Genomic DNA, 26,418 nt, shown 5'->3' on the forward strand with positions numbered 1-26,418 from the left:
CCTTAGTAGTATGAGAGCCAAAGTTACATTTTAAGTTTTTTTTGTTGTTGCTGTGTTTTGTTCTTTTTGGTTTTTCTTATGTTGTTTTGTTCTTTCTGTTTTTTTTTTTTCTTATTCTCAACCAGTGGGATTCACAGTAGTGGTTCTTGGACCAGAAAGAACCATAGTCTTATAGAGAATGTTACGGTGGCCCACCAGTAGTCAATCGAGGTTCAATTTACTTGTGGGTCTCTGGAGTTCCTGTACCATCATTTCTCTTGGTGTTACAACCGTTGTCTGAGGGAGGCTTTGCCTTGAAAAATAGGCATTTAATATCTTTTCTTTTTTTCAAGACAGGGTTTCTCTATGTAGCCCTGACTGTCCTGGAACTCACTCTGTAGACTAGGCTGTCCTCGAACTCACAGATATCTGCCTCCCTCTGCCTCCTGGGTGCTGGAATTAAAGGCATTGGCTACCATCACCTGGCAGCATTTAATACCTTAAAAACAACAACAAATTCAAGTCTTGTCAATGTGTTCATCCGTTTAACCCCTAGATTAAGCTTGATAGGTGAGGAAGTTGAGACCAGAGAACAAACTGAGTTCTTTGAATGAAAAATGAAGGTGAATGAAAGTTAAACCAGAACCTAAGACCAGCGCACTCTCCCTCCCCCACAAGCCCCTGCAAAGCCTGAAAGTGAAAACAAAACTTGAATGACTGACAGGCAAGTGAGGAGAAAAATACAACTAAAAGGACTGTCTGAAAGTGTGCTACCTAAGTTTCTAAAGAAAGGTAAACCTATACATTCTAGTTTTGGAAGGTCACCTGAACACCGAGGCAATCTGAAGCCAGCCAGGTCTACATAGTGAGTTCCAGATTAGCCAGGGTTACACAAGGAGACCCTGTTTCACAGAAAGAACAAAGAAGCCAGGTTCATAGAAAATAAATGGAGTGGTAGCATAAGCCTTTTACTCCCAGTATTTAGGAGGCAGAGGTAACTGAATCTCTCTGAGGTTGAGGATAGACAAGGCTACATAGTGAGACCCCTAAAAACAAAGCAACCCCACACACACATCAAAACCCTCAAAAAACCAAAAAGCAACCCCAGAAAGTGGATGTGGGGGCACACACCTTTAATTCCAGCACTCAGGATGCAGAGGCAGGTGGATCTGAGTTCCAGGCCACCTCTCTTCTGTGGGCACTCCACAGGTGGTGCATACACAGAAATAAAAAGAAATCTTATTAAAAAAAAGAAATCTTATAAGAAACAAAAGAAAGCCTAGTGGTGGTGGCACACAATTTTGATTCCAGCACTCAGGAGGCAGAGGCAGGCGGATCTCTGTGAGTTCGAGGCCAGCCTTCTACAGAGCGAATTCCAGGACAGCCAGGGCTGTTACACAGAGAACTTGGCCACATAGTATGTTCCAGGTTAGTCTGTGCTATAAAGTAAGAGATGCTGTCTCAGCAAACCAAGTAATAAAAGAGAAAAACAAAGCAAAAAAACCTCTCCTGTATAGGGCTGGAGAGATGGCTCAGTGAAAAGAACTTCTGTTCTTTTTTTTTTTTTTTTTTCTTTTCTCGAGACAGGGTTTCTCTGTGGCTTTGGAGGCTGTCCTGGAACTAACTCTTATAGACCAGTACTGGGATTAAAGGCATGCGCCACCACTGTTCGGTGATGACTTTTGCTCTTGTAGAGGACCAAATCTGACTTCTCAGCACTTACATGACAGCTCACAAACACCTGTAACTTAAGTTGTAGGGGATCTGTCCTCCTCCAGCTCTCCACCACACATGATGCACATAAACTTATGCAATCAAACACAAGCCTTTAAAAATTTAATAACTCCTGGTAATGGTGGTGCATGCCTTTTACCCCAGCACTCACAGGCAGATCTCTGGGTTCAAGGCCAACCTGGTCTACAGAGCAAGTTCCAGGACAGCCAAGTCTGCACAGAGAGACACTGTCTCGAAAAACCAAAAAAACAAGACAAAAGAAGAAAAACTAAATAACAATGACAACAAAAATGACAGAAAATGCAACAACAACAACAACAAAATTAACAACTCAAGTACACACACGAGGGGAGGATGGACGAGCAGAAGAGGATCGGGATTCTTAGGATCCTGGGCCTATTGTTTGACAAGCTCAGACACCTGGTCTGAAATGAGCTGGGATCCTATCCAGGCCACAAGCTGGCTGTGACCTAAAATCTGAAAGATCAACGTCTTTGAAAAGATGAGATGGAAGGAGTGAGGGGAGGGGTGGGATTCTCAGTGCACAGAATGGGCTGAGAACCATCAGAGCTGGGAGTAAACAGCTTAGAGCTGGTGATGCTGGGGGAAAATTCACTTGTAATGGAATTTCCCATAGTACACTGCTGCTTTCTCCATGGTGGGGGGTGGGCCTGCCTCCAGGTTTTAAGGGTTAAGTGATCCAATGACCACTCTCTCCTTCCATAAAGTCCCATAATGGTCAGCTAAGTGTTTTTTGTTCCAGTCTCTTCCCTGTGGGATGAGGCAGTAAATGTGGGCTCTCCAGCTGGAAATGGACATAGTACACAGTCCCTTACTACCTCAAAGCTCTAGGAAAACTGCTCTGCCTGAGTGTTCTGCCATCATGGAGGGCCTGGCTTGGCCTGAGGGTAATCAAGGGGACCTGCTCACATCCAGACAACTTCTGGTCCTCATCGTACCCCAGGTTATTACAGAAAAGATGTCCCGGCCTCCTGCCTGCTGCTGCTGGGACCCAACACTCTGTACAAGTACCTCGATTTCCAGTCTTTCACGGCACATATTACACCTGATACACACTTAGGTGCTTATCGACCCTGGGGGACCTTCTCATTCTGTCGTGGGAAAGCAGGCATTTGAAAACTGTACCTTTGTCTAGTGCACACAAAAGGTAGGGAGGGCATGCTCCCTCCAGTGTGCCTAGTGCATAGCGGGGTCAGCTAGGAGTTTGGTAGCCGTGCAAAGGGGAGAAAGCGCAAAGGCTCTGAAGCAAGCAGGCAGGGCTGGAGAGCTGGAGTTGGGGGCAGTAGGAGGATAATTCCAAGGTTTTTGATCTAAGTAATGAGAGAATAGAAAGAACATTTGTTAAACTGAGCCAGTGGGGAAGAGCAGGTTTGGGGACATCCAGGTGGAAGCCCCTCCCACCAATTAGGCCGTATTCTAAATACTGTAGCTATACCACACCGTGATGAAATTGAGGCATGAGGGGTGGTGTCATTAAATCTCAGAATTTGCAAACAAGACTGGGAATTGAATCTCTTAAGGGTCCTCCTGAGACATACTGATCACTGAAGAAATGGCAGAGAGGACTTGTTTAACCCTGGGAGGTCAGGAATGATTTGCAGATTCTGGAATGCTGGGACAGAGAAAGTCCTTCTATAGGTATGAGATTGCAATTGCTCTGTCTCAACCGGGTCACCAGCAGATCCATCCAGCAGGATGCCACAGTGGGAACTTCATTTGTGGAGAGGTTACTGTCATGGGTTACACCCCAGGCATTTTCGTTTCCTCAGAAGCACTCATTAAAACTCCCCCTGGCACTCTGCTGTCTTTGGGTAGCATAGGTGGCAGCAGTGGGGGAACAGGCCTGGCAGAGATGAAGATATTCTAAAGAGACATTTTTGTCTCTCAGTCTACCAGACAATTGAAACAATGGATCCCAAAGAAACAGGAATTTCCCCAGGCAACCCATGCTGGGAGAAGCAAAAAGGTACCAGCCAGAGGTGGGGTGGGGGGTGGGGGGGATATAGGGAACACTTGTCTGTCAGGGAGAGACTTCACACAGTTCCAGAGACTTGCCAGACCACCTCATAGGATGGGACTGAAGCTGAGAGAAGGGTGGGTCACTGGTGAGCGGGACCACGCCTTGACCAGGGATAGCTTTCTAGTTAAACTTTAACCTCACTTCAGGACCCCTGAAATGGACTTGGGGCTCTCTGGAGCCTTCGTCTTTTTTCCCTAGTATGGCTTACACTGAGTAATCTTTCTCTTTCTGCTTCCCTCTTTTAGTTTGGTTCTTCTTATTGGATTATTGAGGATGGCTGCCTGGACCTGACTTGGAGCTCAGTTGTGACCTCTATCACCTGAGCAGGGAGATGCAGAAAAGGGATTGACTGACTCAGAACCCAAATCCCAGTAGTGCTCAAAGGGACACAGTTGTCATTGATGTCATTGAGGAGCTTCAGGGCTGGCTTTTTTTTTTTTTTTTTTTTTTTTGAGACGGGATCTCACTATGTAGCCCTGGCTGTTCTGGAACTCACTATGTAGACCAGACTGGCCTCAAATTCTCAGAGATCCCCCTGCCTCTGCCTCCTGAGTGCCTGGATCAAAGACTTCTTTCTCAGTGAGTTGGGGTGAAAAGGAATGTGTGGCTGGCTGTGTCATAAAAACATCAAGCTTGAACTTGGATCATTTTTATATACTTTTCATGTGTCATAAAACATATTTTTCCCAACCATATAAAATGTAGACCCAGGAGTGGGCTTGTTGTACCAACTGCATGGGAGGCTGCAGGATTACCTGAGGCCAGGAATTCTACATCAGTCTAGGCAACACAGCGCAATTCTATAAAAATATAAAAATCATTTTTAGCTTGAAATTCACACAAAGACAGGTAGGGCAAATGGAGCCTGGAGGCAATTGTTTCCTGACCCTTGGTCCACATCCCAGCCATCACTATCGCCTTATCATGAGGCAAGCAGGTTTCTGCATAATGTCTGGTCCTCCCACTAAGGGACTAGTTTAGATGATTTCATGTCTATCTTAACGTGCACACCCAAGTGTTCCTACCGATTCAGTTTGGTGTTAGTGGAGACCCCCACAACTGTGTTATAACAGGCACCCTGCTGTGCAGATAGTTAGGATTCACTGTAGAGTACAAATGGCAGCTGTTGCTGTTTTAAAAATGGGGAGAGGTTAAAAGAGGACATTAGGGAAGGGAGGCTACTCTTCAGAGAACAGGAAGGCTGTTTGGCATCAGTGGGCAGTGGGGAAGAGCTTGTGACTTGATAAATAAAATAGTTGTCAAGATAAGAATATAAGTAAAAAAAGTAAAAAAAAAAAAAGAGTAAGTAAAACAAGTTGCTTAGGGTGTGGGGGCTTAAGTTCAATGACAGAATGCTTGCCTGGCCAAAGGCAAGGCCCTGGGTTTTGGTTCCTAGTATGGGAATGGGAAGTATGTGTTCAACTTGCTTAAGCAAATCTTCCAAACCACACTAGGCAATAGAGATAGGAAAAACCCCAGAGAACAGAGATGATGGGCTGTGAATCTCAGGGAGGCTGAGATCTGGGGTTTTAATCTATAGTATACTATCCTGAAAGCAGGTCCACACTTTGTTAGAAACAGGAAGACAGGAAATAAGATGTATGGCATGAAGCCAAGCATGGTGGTGGATGCCTTTAGTCTCAATACTAGGAAGGCAGAGGTAGATGGATCTCTGTGAGTTCGAAGCCAGTGGGGCCAATCTGGCCTACAAAGCAAGTTCCAGAACAGCTAGAACTGTTACATAGAGAAGCCCTGTCTGAAAAAACCAAAATTAATAAAAAAAATTTGACAGCATGCCTACTCTGTCATCCATAGTTACTTGATAGTTCCTGACATTGTGTTAACTTAACATTGGTCATGGAAATATGGCCATAGTTTTCAGATGGGGAAACTGAAATGAGACAGGAATAGCATCCACCACAAATACTGCCTCTTCTACACTGGCCTACTGAAAACAGGTCTACCCCAGGCTGGAGATGTAGGCCCTGGGTTCAATACCAGCAACACAGAGTGCGAGCCTCCTAAATTCACTGGGAGGAGATGAACATAAATGAAGAGATTTTATTTTTTAATGTTTGGGTGTGTATTGCTCTTCTGGTGGCACTGTTGGGGGATGGGTGACTGACTTCCATGTATCTTAGGGCCTTGGGTGGAGGAAATAGGTCACTGAGGGCAGACCTCTGGAACACACCTTGTCTCAGTCCACTTCCTGTCACTCCTTGTTCCTGAACAGAGTCAGCTCTTCTGCTCCATCATGCAGAAGATGTCACATGAAACAGTGACATCTAGAACTATGGGCTGAAATCTCTGAAACTATGGCCAAATAAACCCTAGCTCAGGTATTTGTTATGGTGGCCAGAGGTCTGAACAGCCACTCTCCAAAATGTAATGCTCATAACAACATGCAATCTCTTTTCTGCTGCAAAAACTACCACTAAATGGCTCAGTCCATTGACAGCCTGCTTTTATAAATCAAACTGCACTGCCTAACCAACCTATCAACAAGTGCATAGATTCCAGGCAGAAATGTGAAGTTATGCTGGGGACCATTCACTCAGGGATTACTATCAGCTACATAAACTTTGTCACTTAGTCCTCCAACATGTCCTATGAGGTAGTAATACCATTTCACAGATAAAACAGCTAAGATTTGGAGCTTAAGGCTACTCACCCTTTAGGAGGCTGGGCCAGGATCAGAATCAAAGGCTTTGGGACCGTAGGGTCTGTGTTCCAGGTTACCACACCGAAGTCTTTCAGAGGCCAAAGGCCAGAGCAGTACAAGCGCACAGGTAAGCCAAGCGTTGGTGGCGCACGCCTTTCATCCCAGCACTCAGGAGGCAGAGGCAGGTGGATGTCTGTGAGTTCGAGGCCAGCCTGGTCTACAGAGTGGGTTCCAGGACAGCCTACAAAATAATACAGAGAAACCCTGTCTCGAAAAACAAAACAAAAAAAGCAAGTGCACAGGTACAGAGGCACCATCAGCCCACTCTGCGGATGCTCTATTTCAGAATGACCCTAGGGACCCCAGCTTCTCAGGTGCTCAGATAAGGTGTAAACCACCATGTCTAAGCTGGAAAGTGGTGCCACCATGGCCAGCGATAGCTTATTCTTTATTTGTGTGTGTGTCTGTGTGCACCTGCTCACATGCCATACACAACACATGAGGGAGGTCAGAGGACAACCTGCTGGTTCTCCCCCTCTACCACATGGGTCTCAGGAATCAAACAGGTTGATTGGCCTGGTTGCCTTTACCCGTCAAACTGCCTCTTATCCTTTTGGTTATGAGCCTAGCCTTTAATAGCTAAGCCCTCTCTCTGGCCCTGGTATGACCATCTTTTTGATGAAGAATGATGACCATTATGGAACATTCAAGAACATGTTCGTCAGAGATGGGTGTGGTAACTCTCACATGTAATTCCAGCACCTGGTAGGCAGTGGAAGGAGGACTGATGCAAGTTTTTGCCTGCCTAGGGTGGAGTGAGACTTTGTTTCAAAAAATAGTAAAAAACAAAAGCAAACAAAAAACCCAGAAACATTTAAGTACTCAGGGTTCTGAGGCACAAGAGGATATGCCACAAAGTAAAAGGGAGTTAAAGTGCCCTGGTGTCTTCCTCAACATATGAGTTAATTTGCCTACAAGTTAATTCTTCAACAACCAATCAGTTTGCTTTCCGTGGTTCCTTAGGAAGGCACAAGGTGAATAAAAATTCTCAAGACAGCACATGCAGAACACATACTATAGGCCCCCATAAAGTCTACAATAAAGGATTCTGCTAAGTTTAACTCAGATTCCCCAGTTTCTTGGGCAAAGTAACCTTTACTCCCTTTGATTCATTATTAACCTACACTGAAATCTGTACAGCACACCTTGGAGGAAAGCATGGCTAGTCTCAAGTATGTCCAGCCAGATGATGTATGATTATTCTCTGTGACTTTAAGATGAATTTGGAAGACTTTTCCTTCATTCATCTAATTTTTAGAGTCTAAAACCAAGGACCAGTGAACCACATGAACACCTGGTTTCATCCATGTTAAGTTTTCATAGCTGATGGGAACTAGATTCTGTTTCTTTCATTTCTTCCTTCCATTTTTGGTTTTTTGAGATAGGGTTTCTCAGCTTTGGAGCTGTTCTGGAACTTGCTCTGTAGGCCTCCTGAATGCTGGGATTAAAGGCATGCACCACCACCGTCTGGCTTTGTTTTGTTTTTTGACAGAGGGTTTCTCTGTGTAGCCCTGACTGTCCTGGAACTCTGTAAATCAGGCTGGCCTCAAACTCACAGAGATCTGCCTGCAGCTGCCTTCCGAGTGCTGGGATTAAAGGTGTGGGCTACCATATCTGGCAGGAACTAGATTCTTTTACATATGGGATCATATCACTTGCCATTCTCACATGAACCATTCTCTCATTGACTTATGAGCGCTAGGTTAAATTATAAAGAGAAGTCATCTGAATGTTCCAAAAATCTTTTTCTGAGAAAGGTGTATTTTCTTGTTCTAGTGGTTTTTTTTTTTTCTTTCTTTTTGAGTTAGGGTTTCTCTGTGTAGTCCTGGAGCTCACTGTGTAGACTAGAGTAGCCTCAAGAGATCTACCTGCCTCTTCCTCTTGAGTGCTGGGTTCAGAGGTGTACACCACTATGTCTGGCTAGTATTAATATTTTGAGTTATATGCTTAATGGAAGAACCCAATCACTCTAAATAAACAAATTCTTTGAATTCCTATAAACCGTTCCTATTTGGAATGCTGTTAAATCTAGAGTGAGTAGACTTGGAATGGTATTTGGTTCTTTGACATGTATAGAAAATTTAACTAAGAAGAAACTAATAATCTAGTGTTCCAGTGAGTCTTTTTAAAAAAAGGACTCAGGGGGGCTGGAGATATGGCTCAGAGGTTAAGAGCACCGACTGCTCTTCCAGAGGTCCTGAGTTCAATTCCCAGCAACCACATGGTGGCTTACAACCATCCATAATGAGATCTGGTGCCCTTTTCTGGCGTGCAGGCATACATGGAGGCAGGATGTTGTATTCATAATAAATAAATAAATCTTAAAAAAAAAAAAAGGACTCAGGAGACAGGTGTTAGGCCACATGATTGTAACTTCCAGCTCCTAGAGGGCTGAGGCAGGAGGATTGAGAACTGAGATGAATCTTGGCTACATAGTGAGACTCTCAAAAAGTAAGGTGTGTCTATAAATTGGGAATGTATTTACGCCCCCCCCCGGGTTTCGCTGTGTAGCTTTGGAGGCTGTCCTGGCACTTGCTCTGTAGACCAGGCTGGCCTCGAACTTACAGAGATCCGCCTGCCTCTGCCTCTGGAGTACAGGGATTAAAGGCGTGCGCCGCCGCCACCGCCACCACCACCACCCGGCTTTTTTCTTTTTTTTCGAGACAGGGCTCTGTAGACCAGGCTGAACTCAAACTCAGAGATCCAAAAGCACGCACCACTATGCCCAACTGCTGTGTTATTTTCTTGATCCTCCTATAAGGAAAGAACTGACCATTTGTTTCCCCTCCGTGCTGTCCCTCGGGAAGAGTTCACTTTTTCAAGCTTGAGGATGCATCCTGGGGGCCGTCTACCTTGCTCCCTTCCCCCACCGTCTGCTCCTGACTTCTCTTCCCCTTCAAAAAGCTATCTTTCCAAGCAGTCTGGGATCTGGAAGATGAATTTTTCTCCTGTGTTTGAATTCTGAAGGGTGGAAAACTGACTTTTTAGGAGTTTGCCATTCTTTTCCCGTTTGGCAGGGCTTTGTCCAGTCGGTATGTGGAAAAATTAAGAATAAGGAAGAAAGTCGAACAGAACTCCGCTTTGGAGTACTTGCCAACCCCTGGAAAAGTTCAAGTGGCTGTTCAAAAGCCTGGATGTTTCTCTTGTAGTCCTTCAGTCATGATCAGATATGTGGTCAGGGAAGCATCAGAGGAAAACAAAAAGCCGAGTAGTTACTTTGAAGTCGGTGTCTCAGCTCTGAGACTAGGTGAAGAAAGTGAGTTTTTCCTCTGGCGTCGGGGTCAGAGGGGGAGCCCTTTCCTGCAGGAAGCCCTGCTGTCGCACAGTCGCTCACCCGCTCAGCAGACCCTGTGAGTGAGGGGCAGGCCTGTTTTTCCACTCTGGCTTTTACCCTCAGACCCCCGAGCACCCCCAGGAGGCCCGTTTTGTCACCAGAGGTTGAAATGGAACCTCCCCCTAGGTGGTGAGAATCCCCCCGGGGTAGCGCCCTCCGCTCCAGAGGGGGGCATGCTAGTGAGGGCTCGGCTCTGCTCCCAGGACACCTTTGTCCCAGGAGACGCCCGGCCAGTCAGGTACGTGGAAGGCGGATGCGGTCGTCTTTCCGCGCCGGGTGGCGTGGGGTCTGGGGAACCGGACGGTGGCTGCGGGACACGGCGGACATCGGGTGGGCACCGCGAACTCAGTGACCCCCCGCCGGCGCCCCGGGCTTGCTTCCTCTCCGATCCCATCCCTGGGCAGAGCAACCTCACCCCTCACCCAGATGTGTGGAGAACAGGGACAGGGCAGGCGCGGCGGGGGGCCGCCCCGACGCTGCTCTGCGGCCCAGGCGCCGGCTTCCGGTGCCGTCGACACAAAGGCGGCTCCCGAGGCTCCGGCCCGGCCGCTTACCCGGCGCCCCCAGGCCGACCAACCGCCCCTCACGCCGCAGCGGGGCCGCCGCCCGCCCTCGGTAGCCCCCGTCAGGCGCGGCCCGCTCCGCCGGCGCGGGGTCCCCCGGTTAACCCCTGCCCGCCAGCCCGGCAGCTGATTGGAGGAGGCGGAGCGCCGGGGCGGCGGGGACCCCCCCACAACACCTTTCGCGTCCCTTCCCCCACGGTCGGCACTCCCCCCCCCCAGAAACCCCCCCTGCCTCCCAGCCGTGCAAATCTCGCGAGGAAACACGCGGTTTCACTAGTGTGTTTACACCGATCACTACTAATCCGGACCGAACCGATCCGGATTAAGGGGCCGGAGGCGGGTCCTGGGCACCAGCGGTTCCGACCCCCCCACCCCCGCCCTCGGCGCCGCACCCGAGTGGCCCCCAGCCGACCGGGCCCCCACTTTCCGGCCCGACCCGGGCCCTCCTGCGCCTCCCTTGGCCTTTGTCCGGCGCCAGGAGGCCGGTCCCGCGCCCCCCGCGGCCGCCCGGGCCCGGGCCCGCGTCAGGCGCCTGGCTCTGTACGCGAGCTCGGGGATCTGCGGCCTCCGCGGTCCCCCTCCCCCGCCCGCCCTCTCGTGGAGCCCGGCGCCGGCGGCGGCTGCCCGGGCGGGGGGTTGCGGCGCTCAGGAGAGGCCCCGGCTCCGCCCCGGGCCTGCCCAGGGGGAGAGCGGAGCGGTCCGCAGCCGGGTCGGGTCGGGGCCCCTCCCGAGAGGAGCGTGGAGCGGCAGCGGCGGCAGGTGAGAAGCCGAGCCCGGGACGGGGCAGGGCGCCGGGCCTGGGATAGTAACCGTCCCAGGGACCCCCTCGGCATGAGGGGGCTGCGAGCCGGGCCGGCGTCGGGCCGCAGCTCCTTGGCACTGAGGCGGGAGGTGCTCTCTGAGGGCTGCGGGTCGGGTCGCTGAGGGGCCGGGCTGAGGATGGGCCAGGCCCAGGCCTGGCGATGAGGCGGTCGGCCTGCTAAGAGAGGGGACTCCGCGGAGCTGGAGGCCTCAGTAGCCTCCCGGGCGCCCCAGACGCTGCCCCTCGCTCCCTCCGTGACAGGTGGGCCTAGAGTTGGGGAAAGTTTGGAGCCGGCGAGGGGCGCCGGGCCCAGGCCCCAGTGGGTCCTGCTTCCCGGTTTTGGGCTTCTGGGAGGATCCCGGTCCGAAGGCTCTCTGGAAAGGGATGGGATGGATATTTTCTTAACGTGAGTTGACATTAAATGGCATAACTGCCGGGGCCTCATTTTCCGGACCAGGCCCGGGGTTGGAGGTTTGGGCAGTGTTTCCAGAGACCTTGGGATTGGGGAGAGCCTGCAACCTCTGCCATTCGAATCGACCTCGATTAGGGCAGGCCGAGTGGCGAGCAAGGCCACTCACCTACTTAGGGAAAACTCAGTTTTATTTTCAGTCTTTTTTTTTTTTTTTAAAGATGCCCTTCTGCCCTTCTAACAATTTCCTAATGCGAGTGAAACTTTAGTTCGTCACCCTTGGCCCCAGGCTCTCCATCCAGGAAGGGAAATGAAAGTTAGGACTTGTGGAGGGGATGTTACTGGAAATTGTGGAGTTGTTGGATTGCAGAGAAGGTTTGATTCATGTTTGCAGTGAACTTTAAAAATTATGCCAGTCGCTCCAGTAACTACTCAGTAGTATGTTCAAAGGGTTTCTATGTAACGATGTACCACTTTTAACGTTGAAGAGCTTTTCAATTCAATGCATAGTGCAACAATTCGCTCTTCCAAAGGTTGCTCATAGTGTCTGCATTAATTGGTCGGGGAAGGAGTTTAAAAATGGTGTCCTGCCCCTCCCTGCCTGGAGGAGTGCTAAAAGCAGATAGCTAGAGTGGAGAGAAATCTACTGCTTCAAGGAGTGGTCAGAAAATGATTTTGTGGAGGAATTGTTGCAGCCTTGTACTAATTTCCTGAGTGAATGTAGGTTGACGGTTTATCTTGGGTTCATTACATTTAACATGAAAGAATTCCAGTTTTCATTAGCTAATGTGAGCTATTCAGAGAAAGGAGCTATACAGTAGGGTTTCTTGAAGTTATTTGCAGCTTCTGATTCATTTTATATTCATTTGAAATTATTAATGAATCCTATTTTTAGCTTAAGAACTAGTTCTTAGGTGTTTCGGAAAAGGAATATCTGGGAGTACTTAGATGGAAACGTTGACAGGAGTTTTCTGTTTGCAAGTTTGCCCGTTTTCCTTCTCTGCTTACCTTTTACAGAGAATGTGGAGAGTTTGCTGTTTCTTGTTATTTACTTAGTTTTTATGAGACAGAGTCGAATTGGTCAACAAGGCTGCCCTCAAGTTTATGGATATCTGCTGCTTATACCTCCTTCATGGTGGGATTACAAGGGTGGGCTTCCATTCCTGTCCCTTCCTGAGTAAAAGATCAAATTAGAATTCAGGAAAAAGAAAAGGCCCTCGTAGAAGAGAGCCTGAGCTGCTGTATAACCTGAAATAACTGTTGAAAATATCAAATAACTTTGGTCAGAGTGCAACACTCTGAATGTCTTGTTTCTTTGGGGCTTACAAAATTCCTCTGGCCTGCCTGCCTGCCTGCCTGCCTTCCTTCCTTCCTTCCTTCCTGGTTTTTCTCTGTAGTTTTGGAACCTGTCTTGGAGATCTGTAGACTGGCTTGTAACTCACAGAGATCCGCCTGCCTCTGCCTCCCAAGTGCTAGGATTAAAGGTGTGCGTCACTACTGCCCGGCTCCTGTGTGTTTTTTCTTATATATAAAACTCTTTCTCCCATTTAGTTTTTCATGGCTTCTTGGACCTTTTCCTTCCTGTAGAAATGATGGAAGAATTGCATAGCCTGGACCCACGAAGGCAGGAATTATTGGAGGCCAGGTTCACTGGAGTTGGTGTTAGTAAGGTGAGTAACTTGGTGAACATGGACATTTCAGAGTATAACTTAAACACATTAGGAATTGAAGGCCTTGGGTGGTAGGGTGTGCTGATAGATTGCAGGGGAAATTTGTCTTGTGGACTTGTGAACTTTGAAATTCTGCCAGTCATTCCTGTAGAACATTTAAGTGTTAGTTTGGGAGAGTACGTTTCATTCCCATTTGAGTAGAGCAGAGGTTTCCTGAGGGGTTTGTTGCAAGAATACCAGTGGATCTAGATTCTATTTTGTATTTTGTTAAAACATCTCAGGCACTCAGAAAGAAAGAGGCATTGTAAAACTTTCATACACTGGGTCTGTTGGGGTAGTTACATGATAGAGTGCTGTTGGATCTGGTGAAATCTGTCATTTCTCCAAATGTGCAACTAGCAGATTCCTCCTGGTTGTATTCTTAGGATGGTGTAGTGTATGGTATATGTCTGTTTATAATGCTTTATTTAAAAACTTTGCCCCATCCAAGGTTGTCATATTACTTGAGGTTGAGAGAAGTGATGTGTACATTTTAAACTGTCATCTATGCAACAGATTTCTGTCTTTTTAAAGAAATGCTGTATCTTATAGTAACTTGGTGTTAATTTCATGCTCTGGCCAGTTTATGTTAGGGAAATCTAGCTTTGATGGATAGCTTGATGGTTTTTATTTATTTGAAAAGTACAAAATACCTACATTATACTGGGCATTGTATAAATGTTGTGGACGATACCTCAGTATAGTGCCTTTAAACCTGCAGAGAAAGAAAGAGAAATAAATACTGCAATGAGTGTTATAATACAGCATGAGGTGGAATTGCATCAGGTCCCTTGGCAGGTGAGGGCCAGATAGAGACCTACAGACAGACTTATATGGAAGTTTTATTGGGAAGGAAAGGGAGTTGGGGAAGAGAGAGGGGAGAGAGGAGAGAGAGAGAGAGACAGATAGAGAGAAAAGAGGGAGGGAGAGGTGGAGAACAGACAGATCTGTCTGCCTCTTGAAGAGATGATGGAAAGACAGAGAGAGAGGGTAGATGGCGTTTGCCTTTTAAACCTTTGCACCCGCGTACAGACTGCATAGCCTTCGTAGTAATATAGCAGCCACAGGACCCTGGGCTGGCCAGGGTACTGCCTGAATGCATCCTGCCAGATGACAGGATAGTAGAGCTCTGACAAGGAAACATAGGATTTATTACCTACTAGTTTTTGGTTTTTGAGATAAGGTCTCATGTAGCCTAGCCTGGCCTGAAACTTGATATGCAGCCCAGGCTAGCCTTGAACTCTTTGCTCTTCTTGCTTCCATCTCCCAAGCACTGGGATTACAGGGGTGAGCCACCACTTCCAGCTCTAGTAGTTCCTTTAATTTTTGTTTTGTTTTTGAAATGGGTAGCCTAGGTTGGCCTGTGATCTGTGGTCATCCTGCCCCAGGCTGATAAGTCCTGGGAATACAGGCACCACCATACCTGGCTATAATTATCTGCATGAAGGCTTTATTTCTTCAGCTACTCTAGTAACTAATTTTGGTGGTACTTTGGAGTGGATCAACCTCTGATCATTACATACTGAAGATAAACATGCAGACATAAATTATTTGTTCAAAGGGAAGTAGCCTCAGAAAGAAGTACACAGTGTTATTTGAATATTAAGTTGATATCTTGGCAAATGATGACACATTTATTTTGCCTAGCCTAGAACTCTTGTTGATCTTCCTATCTCAGTTTTCTAGGTGCTGGAACTATAGGCATGAGTGACCATACTAGGTCTTGTTTATAATCATTGATTGATTGGTTTTTTTTTGTGGTATAAAGGATCAAACCCAGGGCCTTGTATAAGCGAGGCAAGCACCTTACCATTGAATTGTAATTCTAGTCCTTTGGGGTTTGTTGTTGTTGTTTGAGATGGTCTCATTTTGTAGTCCTACTTCTCAGGTGCTGGGACTAAAGACATTGGTCACCACACCTAGCCAACTGTTTTTAACTTGCGCTGTAGCTCAGACTTGAACCAGTGATCTACCTGCCTTAGCTTCTTGAGTGTCTGGGGTTACATTGTTTTGCCTCATTTACCTATCTACCTACCTACCTACCTAATGTATATTGGTGTCTTGCCTACATGTATGTCTGGGTGAGATCCTCTGAAACTGAAATTACAGTCAGTTGTGAGCTACCATGTGGGTATTGAGTATTGAACTGGGGTCCTCTGGAAAAGCAGCCAGTGCTCTTAACCACAGAGTCATTCAGCTCTCTAGGCACTCACTGTTGGGTCTCTGAACTTGACAATTGTGCATACGTCTCATGTCATTTATTTTAATCTATTTTTATTTTTTGGAAATAGGGTCTTACTGTAAAACCTAGATTGGCCTGGAGTCTCAAACTCATGGTCCTCTTGTCTTTCTCAGGTGCTGGGATTATAGGTGTATCCAGCTAAGGCTCATAATTAAATGTATTCACATGGTTTCCTACAAAGAAAGTTTGTATTCAAACTCTGTATAGTTGATTTTACTAATATTTGTTGGGATGACTTATCTTCTGCATGTAGCTGTATCATGGTTATATATGGTGAAATGAGTCCTAGTGAAGACATGAATCACTTCTTAATTTTACTGCTCAGACTCAATTTAAAATCATGTAAAGTGGCTGGGTGCTTGCCTTTAATCCCAGCAGTGGGAAGACAGATGCAGCCGGATCTCTGGCTTCAAGGCCAGCCTGGTCTACAGAGTTCCAGGACAGCCTCCAAAGTTAGAGAGGAAACCCTGTCTCAAAAAGACACCCCCCCACACAAATCATGTAAACAAGTTGTGGGAAAACTTTAATGTACTCGTGGGAAGCTGAGGTAGTAAGATCACAGGTAAAATCCAGGACAGCCAAGGCTACATGAGAAACCTCTCTTGAAAAAACAAACAAAAACATTGTCCCTTTGTTAGGAAGTTCATCAATACCAGTTGCTTTTATGCCATTAATTGTATATTTTGATATGTATGTCACAGTAAGTATATTTATTCCAATAAATGCATTATTTAGTGATCAGCAGAAAAAATAATTGATTTCTATAGCAAAGAGACTTGAAAGAAAAGTAAGTTGAGACAGGAAGAGGAACTCCTTTTTTTTTTAATAGATCAATTTTTGAGAGAATCTTATGTAGTTGAGAATAGCCTCAAACTCACTGTGTGGTTGAGAATGACCTTGAATTCCTGATCCTCTTGTCCCTGCTGCCTACAAGTGCTGAGATTACAACAGGAGGTCACATATCCAACAAAGATAGTTTTACTGTGGAGTTAGAGCTGAGCATTACATCTCTTAGGTCATTGACTGAAATGAGGGGCAGTGGCACTGGGTATGAAGGATGCTTTTACTGTGGAGTTAGAGCTGAGCATTACATCTCTTAGGTCATTGACTGAAATGAGGGCAGTGGCACTGGGTATGAAGGGTGCTTTTGGTTTCCTGGTTTTGTACCACTTGTTGCGGGTCTTGCTTCCCAGTGAGAATGTCCCTTGCTGTTCCAGAGAGAGCGATGTGATTGCCTGTGATGGTGCCATCTAGTGGATCTGCGCAGTCTCTTGAGTTTCTCCTAAGTGCTCAGGACACTTCTAGTACTTCTGATGCCCATAGTAGGGAGACAGTGCCATTGTGGATTGTTTCTAAATGGACAAGAGTGCTATGAGTTGAACTTTCTGGTTATTGTAGATCTGTCATATTATTTTCACTCCTTTACACATAAAATTCAATATGATTCATGAAATTTTGGTTAAAACAAAATGTCCAAACTACCGTATCTATTTCTTATATTCAGTTGCTTTGGTTTGTATTTTGACTTTTAATTTTGTAGTTTTTTTGGAGTGCTTGCACAGTACACTAATACATGAATTTTTTTCAATATTTTTAGATTTATTTAAGAATCATCAAACCAGAATTAATTTGTTTAGGGTTTGGGATGCATTGTGTGGTTTTGGTATGAGAGAGTGATGTTTTCTGTCAGTTGGTAATAGGGAAAAGAACTATCATGCACACCGAGAATCCTATAGAGCACATTCTTTCAGTGGGACTGCCACTCTTTTTTTTTTTTTTTTTTTTTTTTTTTTGATTGAGGCAGGGTTTCTCTATGTAGCCCTGGTTGTCCTGAAACTCTGTAGATCAGGCTGGTCTTGAACTCACAGATCCAACTGCCTCTGCCTCCCAAGTACTGGGATTAAAGGTGTGCGCCACCAACACCCAGCTTTAGCTGCCACTTTTTACACAGACCTGGAACCATGCATTTAGCAGGGTTTTTTTTTTGTTTTTGTTTTTTCGAGACAGGGTTTCTCTGTGGCTTTGGAGGCTGTCCTGGAACTCGCTTGGTAGTCCAGGCTGGTCTCGAACTTACAGAGATCCGCCTGCCTCTGCCTCCCGAGTGCTGGGATTAAAGGTGTGCGCCACCAACGCCCAGCACATTTAGCAGTTTTGAGTTGATAAAGTTAAATTGGATTGTGAACTTACTTTCTTTTTTTTTGTTTTTGTTTTTTCGAGACAGGGTTTCTCTGTGGCTTTGGAGGCTGTCCTGGAACTCACTCTGTAGACCAGGCTGGCCTCGAACTCACAGAGATCCGCCTGCCTCTGCCTCCTGAGTGCTGGGATTAAAGGCGTGCGCCACCAACGCCCGGCTGTGAACTTACTTTCTTACTGACCTAATAGTTAAGCTTTTTTATTTTTGTGTTTTTGAGATAGGTAGGTGTGTGTGTGGGTGCGTGTGCACGTGTGTAAGTAAGTGTAACTCTCTTGGCTGTCCTGAAACTTGCTTTGTAGACCAGGCTGGCTTCAAATTCCTCTGCTTCCTAAGTGTTGGGATTAAAGGCATATGCTACCATGCCTAGTTCAAGATCTCTTTCTGTAAGCACTAGATAATTACTGTATCTTGTTTTCAGTTAAGACTTGTCACAGTTTATATTATTTACTGTGCTGCTGTTTAGCAATTTAAATGTATGTTGTCTCTGATTCTGGAGATGGAAGGATAGGTGGATTCCAACCTTGCTTGCACTATTACTTATGCCTAGTTAAATATACTTAAAATATTTTTTATTACATTTTATTTATTTGTATGTTTGGAGTTGGTGCATGTGCCATTTCACGATTGTGGGGATCAGAGGACAATTTGTGGGAATTGGTTATCTCCTTCTACCATGTGAGTTCCAGAGCTGAACTGAGATTATTTGATTTGGGGGCAGTACCTTTACCTGCCGAGCTATCTCCCTGGCCCCCTAGCTACATATAAGATATATTTTTATAACAGAAATGTTGTTTAACAGATCTGTACTTAACTCAATGACTTAACAAATACCCTCTATTCTCCTTTTACAAGTTGTACTGTTGAACACTGCATTTCTCCCACTAGTTAAGTTATAGACTTGCTAAGGATCACTTTAGTATAGTGTGCTTTGTAATTTTATAATATGGATTTGTATAAACAATGAGATATGATTGCAAAATGAGAAAAATTTTTGATTTTTTTTTGCAAACTAGGTTAACTGCCCTAGAAAGACTAAGGTATCAATAAGGAGGTATGTACACATCTATAAATACATGTACATGCATACATATATGGTGGCTTACAAAGTGATGGGTTTCATTGTAGCATTTTCATGCATGTATACCATTATACTTTGCTTGTATTCATCTTCCTCTCCAACTGCAACTTTTTTGGGTTTTCCAGACAGAGTTTCTCTGTGTAGCTAGGGCTGTCCTGGAATTTCCTAAGTTGACCACACTGGCCTTGAACTCACAGAGATCTACCTGCCTCTGTCTCCCAAGTGTTGTGACCTCGTAAGTGCTGGGATTAAAGGTATGCATTACCCCCACTCCCAGTCTACTGCAACTTTTTTTTTCATATAGGAGACTCTTCATTAGGTCTTTGGCAATTATCTTGTATGTTTTCACTTTACTTTTCAAAGGATTCAAAACTGGAAATTGTAGATATATTATGGGTGTGATTTTTGTAAGATTACGTTTTATGTGTCTAAAACTCAAAAGGCCTGTCTCAAAAAAGTGACGAGAGAATGTACATCTAAAGAGATTAAAATGAAACTGAACTGCTGGAGTGCTTGCCTTCCATTTGTGAGGCCCTAGGTTCAACCTCTAGTATCCCCATAAACTAGACATGGTGATGCAGGCCTGTAATCCTAGCACTCCAGGGATGGAGGCAAGAGGATCAGAAATTTAAGGTCGTCTTTGGCTACATAGCAAGTTTAAAGTCAGCTTGGACCTTGACTCAAAAAAAGAAGGAATGTATATTTAAGGCTGAGAATATAGCTTAGTGGTAGAATACTTGTCTATCATGTGCCTAAGCCCTGTAAATTGTGTTTTTCATTGTTGTAACAGAATTACCTGTGAAGAACCGACTTAGAGATGAACACTTACTTCCATTCACTGTTTCAGTCTGTGATTTCTTAGCTCTGTTGTTTTTTGGCTTCTATAGTGAGATAAAACATCATTGTGGAGAGGGCTTGGAACCTGTCTGCTCACCTCTTGATGTCAGGGAGCAGAGCAAGAAAAGGCTCAGGGACAAGACAGAGTTGTCAAGAAACATGACCCTATGAGCCCACTCCCTTCACCTAAGTCCATTGTGTTTCTATCACTTCCCAAGAGCTTAGCAAGAAACCAGTAGCAATTCCATGCAGGACCTGCATGATGACCCTTTGTGTAAAGGTGCTTGCCACTAAGAGTGACAGCCTGAATTTGTTCTTGGAGACTCAGATAGTAGAAGGAGTGAACCAGTTTCCACAAGTTGTTCTCTGACCTCCACATGCCTACCATAGTGCCTGTGTTTCTACAAGAGTGCGCGTGCACACACACACTCGCACACACGCGCGCACACACACTTAGGTAAATGTAATACAAACAGAAGCAAATAAATCCGTCAGGTAGTGGTGGCACACACTTTAATCCTAGCACTTGGGAGGCAGGTGGATATCTGAGTTTGAGTCCAGCCTGGTCTACATAGGAAGTTCCAAGATAGCCAGGGCTACACAGAGAAACCCTGTATTGAAAACAAAACAAAAACAGAACCATGCTTCATCTGTTGATGAAGTCAGATCTCTTTTGATCCTGTCACTTTCTGAAGCTCCATCGAACATGACTGAATTGGGTACCAAGCTTTCAACACATGATTTGGGAAATTGTTTTGGTCCAAACTATAATACATTCTCAGTATTACCAGAATTTTTTTCTTTGATTACTTTTTATAAAATTTAAAAAAAGGATTTATTTTGTTTAATGTGTTTTAGTATTTACCTGCATCTATGTCTATGAATGGTGTGCACACCTGGTGCTCTTAGGCCAGAAGGCGGCATGAAGTTCCCTGAACCTGGAGTTGTGAATGGTTGTGAGCCACCATGTGGGTGCTAGGGACTGAACAGGTCCTCTGCAAGAGCAACAAGTGCTCTTAACTGATGAGCCATTCCTCCAGCACCAACTTATCATTATTTACGGTGTAAGGTTCAAAGCAAGATTTCCTACCACTAAGGAAAATCAAAGGTGGAGTTGTTGAAGGAAGGAGGAGTCTCTCCCAAGCAACTGGAGGTCATAAGAACACCCCTTCCTCAGTATGTCACCTGAGAATGACCCCTGACAGAGGGCTTCACAGGCATTCTCAGATGCCATTATTTCCCCTGAGGGGGAAACAGTGAGAAGGGACCACACACAGTCCTAGTTAGGAGAGCAAAGTTTAGACATTCAGAAATGCTGGTATTACAATACTCTTGCTTTACTTTTTTTTTTTTTTAATTTTTATTATGTTCTGCTTCATGTATGTCTGCAGGCCAGAAGAGGGCACCAGACCTCATTACAGATGGTTGTGAGGTTGGGAATTGAACTCAGGATCTTTGGAAGAGCAGGCAGCTCTTAACCACTGAGACATCTCTCCAGCCCACAATACTCTTGCTTTAGAGGCTCCCATTGCCCCTTCTACTTTGAAGGTCTTTCTACTCTTATCGCTGATTCTTATAGAAATTGCAATATGCGTCTTTATCAAAGGTGGGTGGCAACACCTTTGCCCATTTTTAGGCTAATTTAGGACCTTGAAGAGACAGTGAGACCCTGTCTCAAAACCAGGCTGTACAGCACTCATTGTATGTAGTCTGTTTTTTTCTTTAGTTAAAGGTGTGTGTGTGTGTGTGTGTGTGTGTGAGAGAGAGAGAGAGAGAGAGACAGAGACAGAGAGAGAGACAGAGAGAGAGACAGAGGGAGGGAGGGAGGGAAGGAGGGAGGGAGGAAGAGGTGTGCAGGTTTCCACAGGTGTTCCTAGTTTTACAGGTGACATGCCTGACATAATTGCTGGGAACTGAACTTGGGTCCTCTGCAAGAGCAGGACATGCTCTTAGCCTTTAAGCTGTTTCTCTAGCCTCAGAGCAGTTTTATAACCCAGTGTCTTAGAGACAGGAGGATAATTGAGTTCAAGATGCTCATGTCTGCTTGTATTTATGTGGACTAGGGAATTTTTTTAAAAAGTTATTTATTTCATGCATGTATATTTTGCCTGTGTGTGTGTCTGTATGAAGATGTCAGATCCCCTGAAACTGGGGTTATAGGCAGGTGTGAGCTTCCATGTGGATGCTGGGAATTGAACCCTAGTCCTCTGGAAGAGCAGCCAGTGCTCTTAACCACTGAGTCATCTCTCCAGCCCCCCCCCCCCAGGGGCTCTTGACTCTGGTTCCTACACTTAAGTGTTTTAACCTGTGGGCCATCGCTAGCCCAGTGGTTCTCAGCCTTCCTAATGCTGCAACACTTTAATACAGTTCCTCATGTTGTGTGACCCCCCAACCATAAAATTATTTTGTTGTGGGGGGTGGTGGCGGCAGTGGTGGTGGCTGGAGAGAAGGCATAGCAGTTAAGAGCACTGGCTGCTCTTCCAGAGGTCCTAAATTCAATTCCCAGCAACCATATGGTGGCTGGTGCCCTCTTCTGGTGTGCAGGCATGCATGCAGACAGAACACTATACATAATAAATAAATCTTTAAAAAATCATTTGGGGGGGCTGGAGAAATGGCTCAGAGGTTAAGAGCACTGACTGCTCTTCCAGAGGTCTTGAGTTCAATTCCCAGCAACCACATGGTGGCTCACAACCATCTACAATTCAATCTGGTGTATATGTAATAAATAAATAAATCTAAAAAAAATCATTTGGTTGCTACTTCATAACTGTAATTTTGCTGCTATAGTAAATCATATTGTAAATATATATTTTTGGGTGGCCTTTGGCAACCCCTGTGAAAGGATTGTTCAACTCCCAAAGGGGTTGAGAACCACAGCTCTAGGCCCTCTTTAGTTGTTTTTTGCAACTCTGGGAACAAAAACCATTGAATTACATCCCTAGCCCTAAAAGATTCCTAAAATAAAAAATTTAAAACAGGATATCAGGGCTATCAGGATGGTCCAGCAGGGAGGGTGCTGGTCCTCACCCTGAGAACTTGTGTTTGTTTGTTTGTCTCAAGTATTTCACACCATGGGTTTTTAGTGCTTTTTAGGCCTCTGGAGAGACTTCAGTAACTGTAGCTGTCTGAAGTTTCACAGACAAAAAAAAAATTCATTTTTTTCTTGCTATGTAACCTAGGCTGGCTCTCAAAGCAAACCAAACTTTGCCTTCAGACTAACAGATCTCCACCTTCCTTTGTCACCCTTTGAATGCATGGGGCTACCACACCTGGTCCAAAATTCATTCTTACCTTTTGAGTATTTCATAGCAGGAATAACTGAGAGAAATGACACTTGACACCCAACAGTGAACTGTATAACTAGTCTACTTGATCCATTGTTAAACAGTAACGATAACATCCTAGAAAATTAGTCTACAGCAATTCCACCTTAGTGCACAAGGGACAAATGTCCCACAGACCATAATAAACTGTGTTTATGTGCCTATACACACATGGTGCTTTCCTGTGTGCACCTTTCTATCTTACCCAAGCACCATGGTTCTTGTAGTTCTTATAGTTCAGGTGTGAGAGCAAAACCAGCACCTTTTTTTCTTCTTTTTCATAGTTTCATATAAGACCCATCTTTTCAATCTCAGCATACAAATCTTAGTTGTTTTTTTTCCCCTCTTCTTTCTGTATTACCTTAAGAACTTTCACATTGTCACTTAAAGGAGACACTTCACTGCTTCTCTTTGTCATACCCCAGTTAGTTGCCAGCATCACTCCTCTTGGGTTTGGAGCCAGTAAGGAAAACAAGTGACAAGAACACAAGCACTGCATATCGGCAGTCAGACTGCTCACCAAGAAGATGCTAAGTAACAGGTGTCAGTGTGAGGGAGGACACAGGCTGTTCACATGGAAGATAGGGCATCCCATACTTCTATGGTATGGGATTTCATCAGCTTGCTCAGAACAACAAGTAATTTAAAAATTTTAAGAATTACTTCTTGCCAGGCAGTGGTGGCTCAGTTCTTTAATCTCAGCACTTGGGAGGCAGAGGCAGGTGAATCTCTGTGAGTTCAAGACCTACCTGGTCTACAGAGTGAGTTCCAGGACAGCCAAGGCTATTATACGAGAAACCCTGTTTCAGGAAAAAACAGACTTCTTTCTGGACTTTTCCACTGAATAATTTTCAGATTGTAGTTGAACAAAAGTAGCTGTATCTGTGGAAGGCAAAACCATAGCTAAGAGAAGGTGACTGTGTAGGAAGAAAGCAAAGAGCTACTTAACAATGAGAGCCTTGGCAACAGGCACAGTTAGTACACCAAACTGAGAAGAAAGCCTCTCACAGACTCTTACTTCTGAGACTGCTATAAACTGCAAGAAGTGTGTCCCAGGAGGATCCCATGGCCTGTGTCAGTTCTGTCAGAATAACAGTGTAAGCTACCGCGGCATGGGTGTGGGCACTGCTGCACACTTGGCAGTTGAAAGGACTTGGTCTGGGTGAATAAGTCCTGCCTCTGTAGGGTTCCATTTCACCCAGCCACCCAAATCTACTTACAATTTGCAGCCTTAGATGAAACTGGGCAAACGTCCATACTTATTATGCAGGCTGTCTGGAGCTAAGTGTATCCTGTCCAACAGATGTGTTTTTTTCTTTTGAGGTAGGGGCTTACCGTACAGTCTCAGCTGTACAGTTCGGCTGGTAGAACTTGCTACATAGAGTATGCTGGCCTCTAACTCACAGATACCCTCCTGCCTCTGCTTTCCAGGTGCTAGATTAAAGGTGTATGCCACCATGCTTGGCACAAATCTACATTTTAATATAGGATCTCCTATTACCATGCGAGATCGTCAGTCTTGACCTTGACAGCTCTGTTGGGGAGCTGCTAGGATGGTTTCCACCCCCAAGTTAATCTACAGCGGGCAGGGGTGGTAGAGACTTGTAAGAGATTATCTGCCTTTTGTTGTCATTCAGTTTTTCATAGATGTCCCAGATGTTCAGAAGCACAGAATCTGACTTTCCTTAAGAACTCTGGCTGAATACAAGTCTTTTTTTCTTTCTACTTTTGACACAAATTTTGACTCTTTTGCTATTGAATGACCTAGACAGGTTCCTTGTCTGATTTCCCTTGTGCTTTCATAAAAAAATGGCAAGCCAGGGGTGAGAGAGATGATGGCCCGTTGGTTAAAAGTGCTTGCTGTTCTTATATAGGAGCTACAGCCAACATGGCAGCTTACATCTACCTGGAACTCCAGAGCCCTCTTCTAACCTCAAAGCGCTCCTGTACATTATGTCTGTATTCATGCAGGCTTACACACATACACAGACTTTTTTTTTTAATCTAGAAAGAAGGAAATGGCAAGCCAGCACCTCCGTTACCTCCTTCCCTCACTTCTTCCAAATCAGAGGCTAGGATGGAAGAAGCCTGCCACATGTCTATTCCTCATTGTAATTCTTCCCTCACATAGGCAAGTTCCCTCTAGCCCAGTAGGGTTTTTTTTTCCCCCTTCTGGTTTTTCAAGACAGGGTTTCTGTGTGTGGCCCTGGCTGGCCTCAAACTTACATAGATCTGAGTGCTGGGGCTAAAGGTGTGTGCCACCATACCTGGCTTAGCCTAGTGGCTTTCAACCTTCCTAATTCTGTGATGCTTTAATACAGTTCCTCATGTTGTGATGACTCCTCCAACTCTAAAATTATCACTACTACTTCAGAACTGTAATTTTGCTATTGTTATGAATTATAATGTAAATAATTTTGGTGATACAGGTTTGTCATGGATTGGTATCTACAGGTATTAGCCCCATTTCTAAGAGGTAGTGCAATCTTTTTGTTAGTTCTGTGTTTTGAGACAGGGCCTCACTATTTGGACTTTGCAGGCTGGGAGTTAGCTATGTAGGTCAGTCTGGCCTCGAATTCACAAAGATCTGCTTGCCTCTACTTCCTGGGTGCTGGTATTGAAGGCAAGCGCCACCAAGCCTGGAAGGACAGTGCAGCCTTTAAGCATCCATAACACTAGGGTTATTTAGTTACTCCATCATTCAGAATTTTTAGCTTAATTCCTGTACTGAACCAGGAAGGAATATAATTTTTTAAAAATATTTACTTTGTGTATATGAGTGTTTTTGCCTGCATGCATGTATGTGTGTCTATTGGATTCCCCAGACTGGGTTTATGTATAGCTGTGAAATACCATGTGGGTACTGGGACTCGAAATTGGGTCCTCTGCAAGAATAACAAGCACTCTTAACCGTGGAGCCATCGCTTCATTGACAGGAATATACTTTTAATAGAAGGGTATAATATTCCAGAGTGGATAGCTTCCCAAGTATTCACCTTCAGGTAACATTGAACATTCATGGTTATTTTCTGTGTCCTTTACACCACAAAGTATACAATTTATGTTTTTGCCTCCATAGTTGTGTTTGTGTGTGTGTATGTGTGTGTGTGTGTGTAGGTCAGTTGACAACTCTGTTTTTTGTTTTTTGTTTTTTTTTTGGGGGGGGTTTCAAAACAGGGTTTCTCTGTGTAGTTTTGGAGGCTGTCCTGGCACTCGCTCTGTAGACCAGGCTGGCCTCGAACTCACAGAGATCCGCCTGCCTCTGCCTCCCGAGTGCTGGGATTAAAGGCGTGCGCCACCAACGCCCGGCCCAGTTGACAACTCTGGAGTCAAGTTTTCTTCTACTTTACATGTGGGTCTGGGGATCCCAGTCAGATCACCAGGCCTGCATAACAAGTGTCTTAGTCTGTTACGCTGTCTCACTGGTCCTTAATAATGTTATTTTTGT

At 45.2% G+C, this 26,418-nt stretch overlaps 1 protein-coding gene across 6 annotated transcripts in view; it reads left to right on the forward strand.

Moving 5' to 3' along the window:
• The first annotated feature begins 9,830 nt into the window (after positions 1-9,830).
• Positions 9,831-26,418, forward strand: part of Tlk2 (tousled like kinase 2) — a 97,202-nt gene continuing 80,614 nt past the window's right edge. For 4 of the 6 annotated variants that reach the window (XM_040749899.1, XM_040749902.1, XM_005070038.4 and 1 more), the window contains exons 1-2: positions 10,999-11,132; positions 13,172-13,254. In XM_040749899.1, coding sequence (XP_040605833.1) covers positions 13,174-13,254 — 81 coding nt within the window. In that variant the 5' untranslated portion in view covers positions 10,999-11,132; positions 13,172-13,173. Of the gene's footprint in view, positions 10,049-10,998; positions 11,133-11,180; positions 11,437-13,171; positions 13,255-26,418 lie in introns of those variants that run through there. The other 2 variants (XM_040749900.1, XM_040749901.1) reach the window with 2 other exon arrangements.

The sequence above is a fragment of the Mesocricetus auratus genome, unplaced genomic scaffold (genome assembly GCF_017639785.1).
Source record: "Mesocricetus auratus isolate SY011 unplaced genomic scaffold, BCM_Maur_2.0 Super-Scaffold_100007, whole genome shotgun sequence".
Taxonomy (NCBI): domain Eukaryota; kingdom Metazoa; phylum Chordata; class Mammalia; order Rodentia; family Cricetidae; genus Mesocricetus; species Mesocricetus auratus.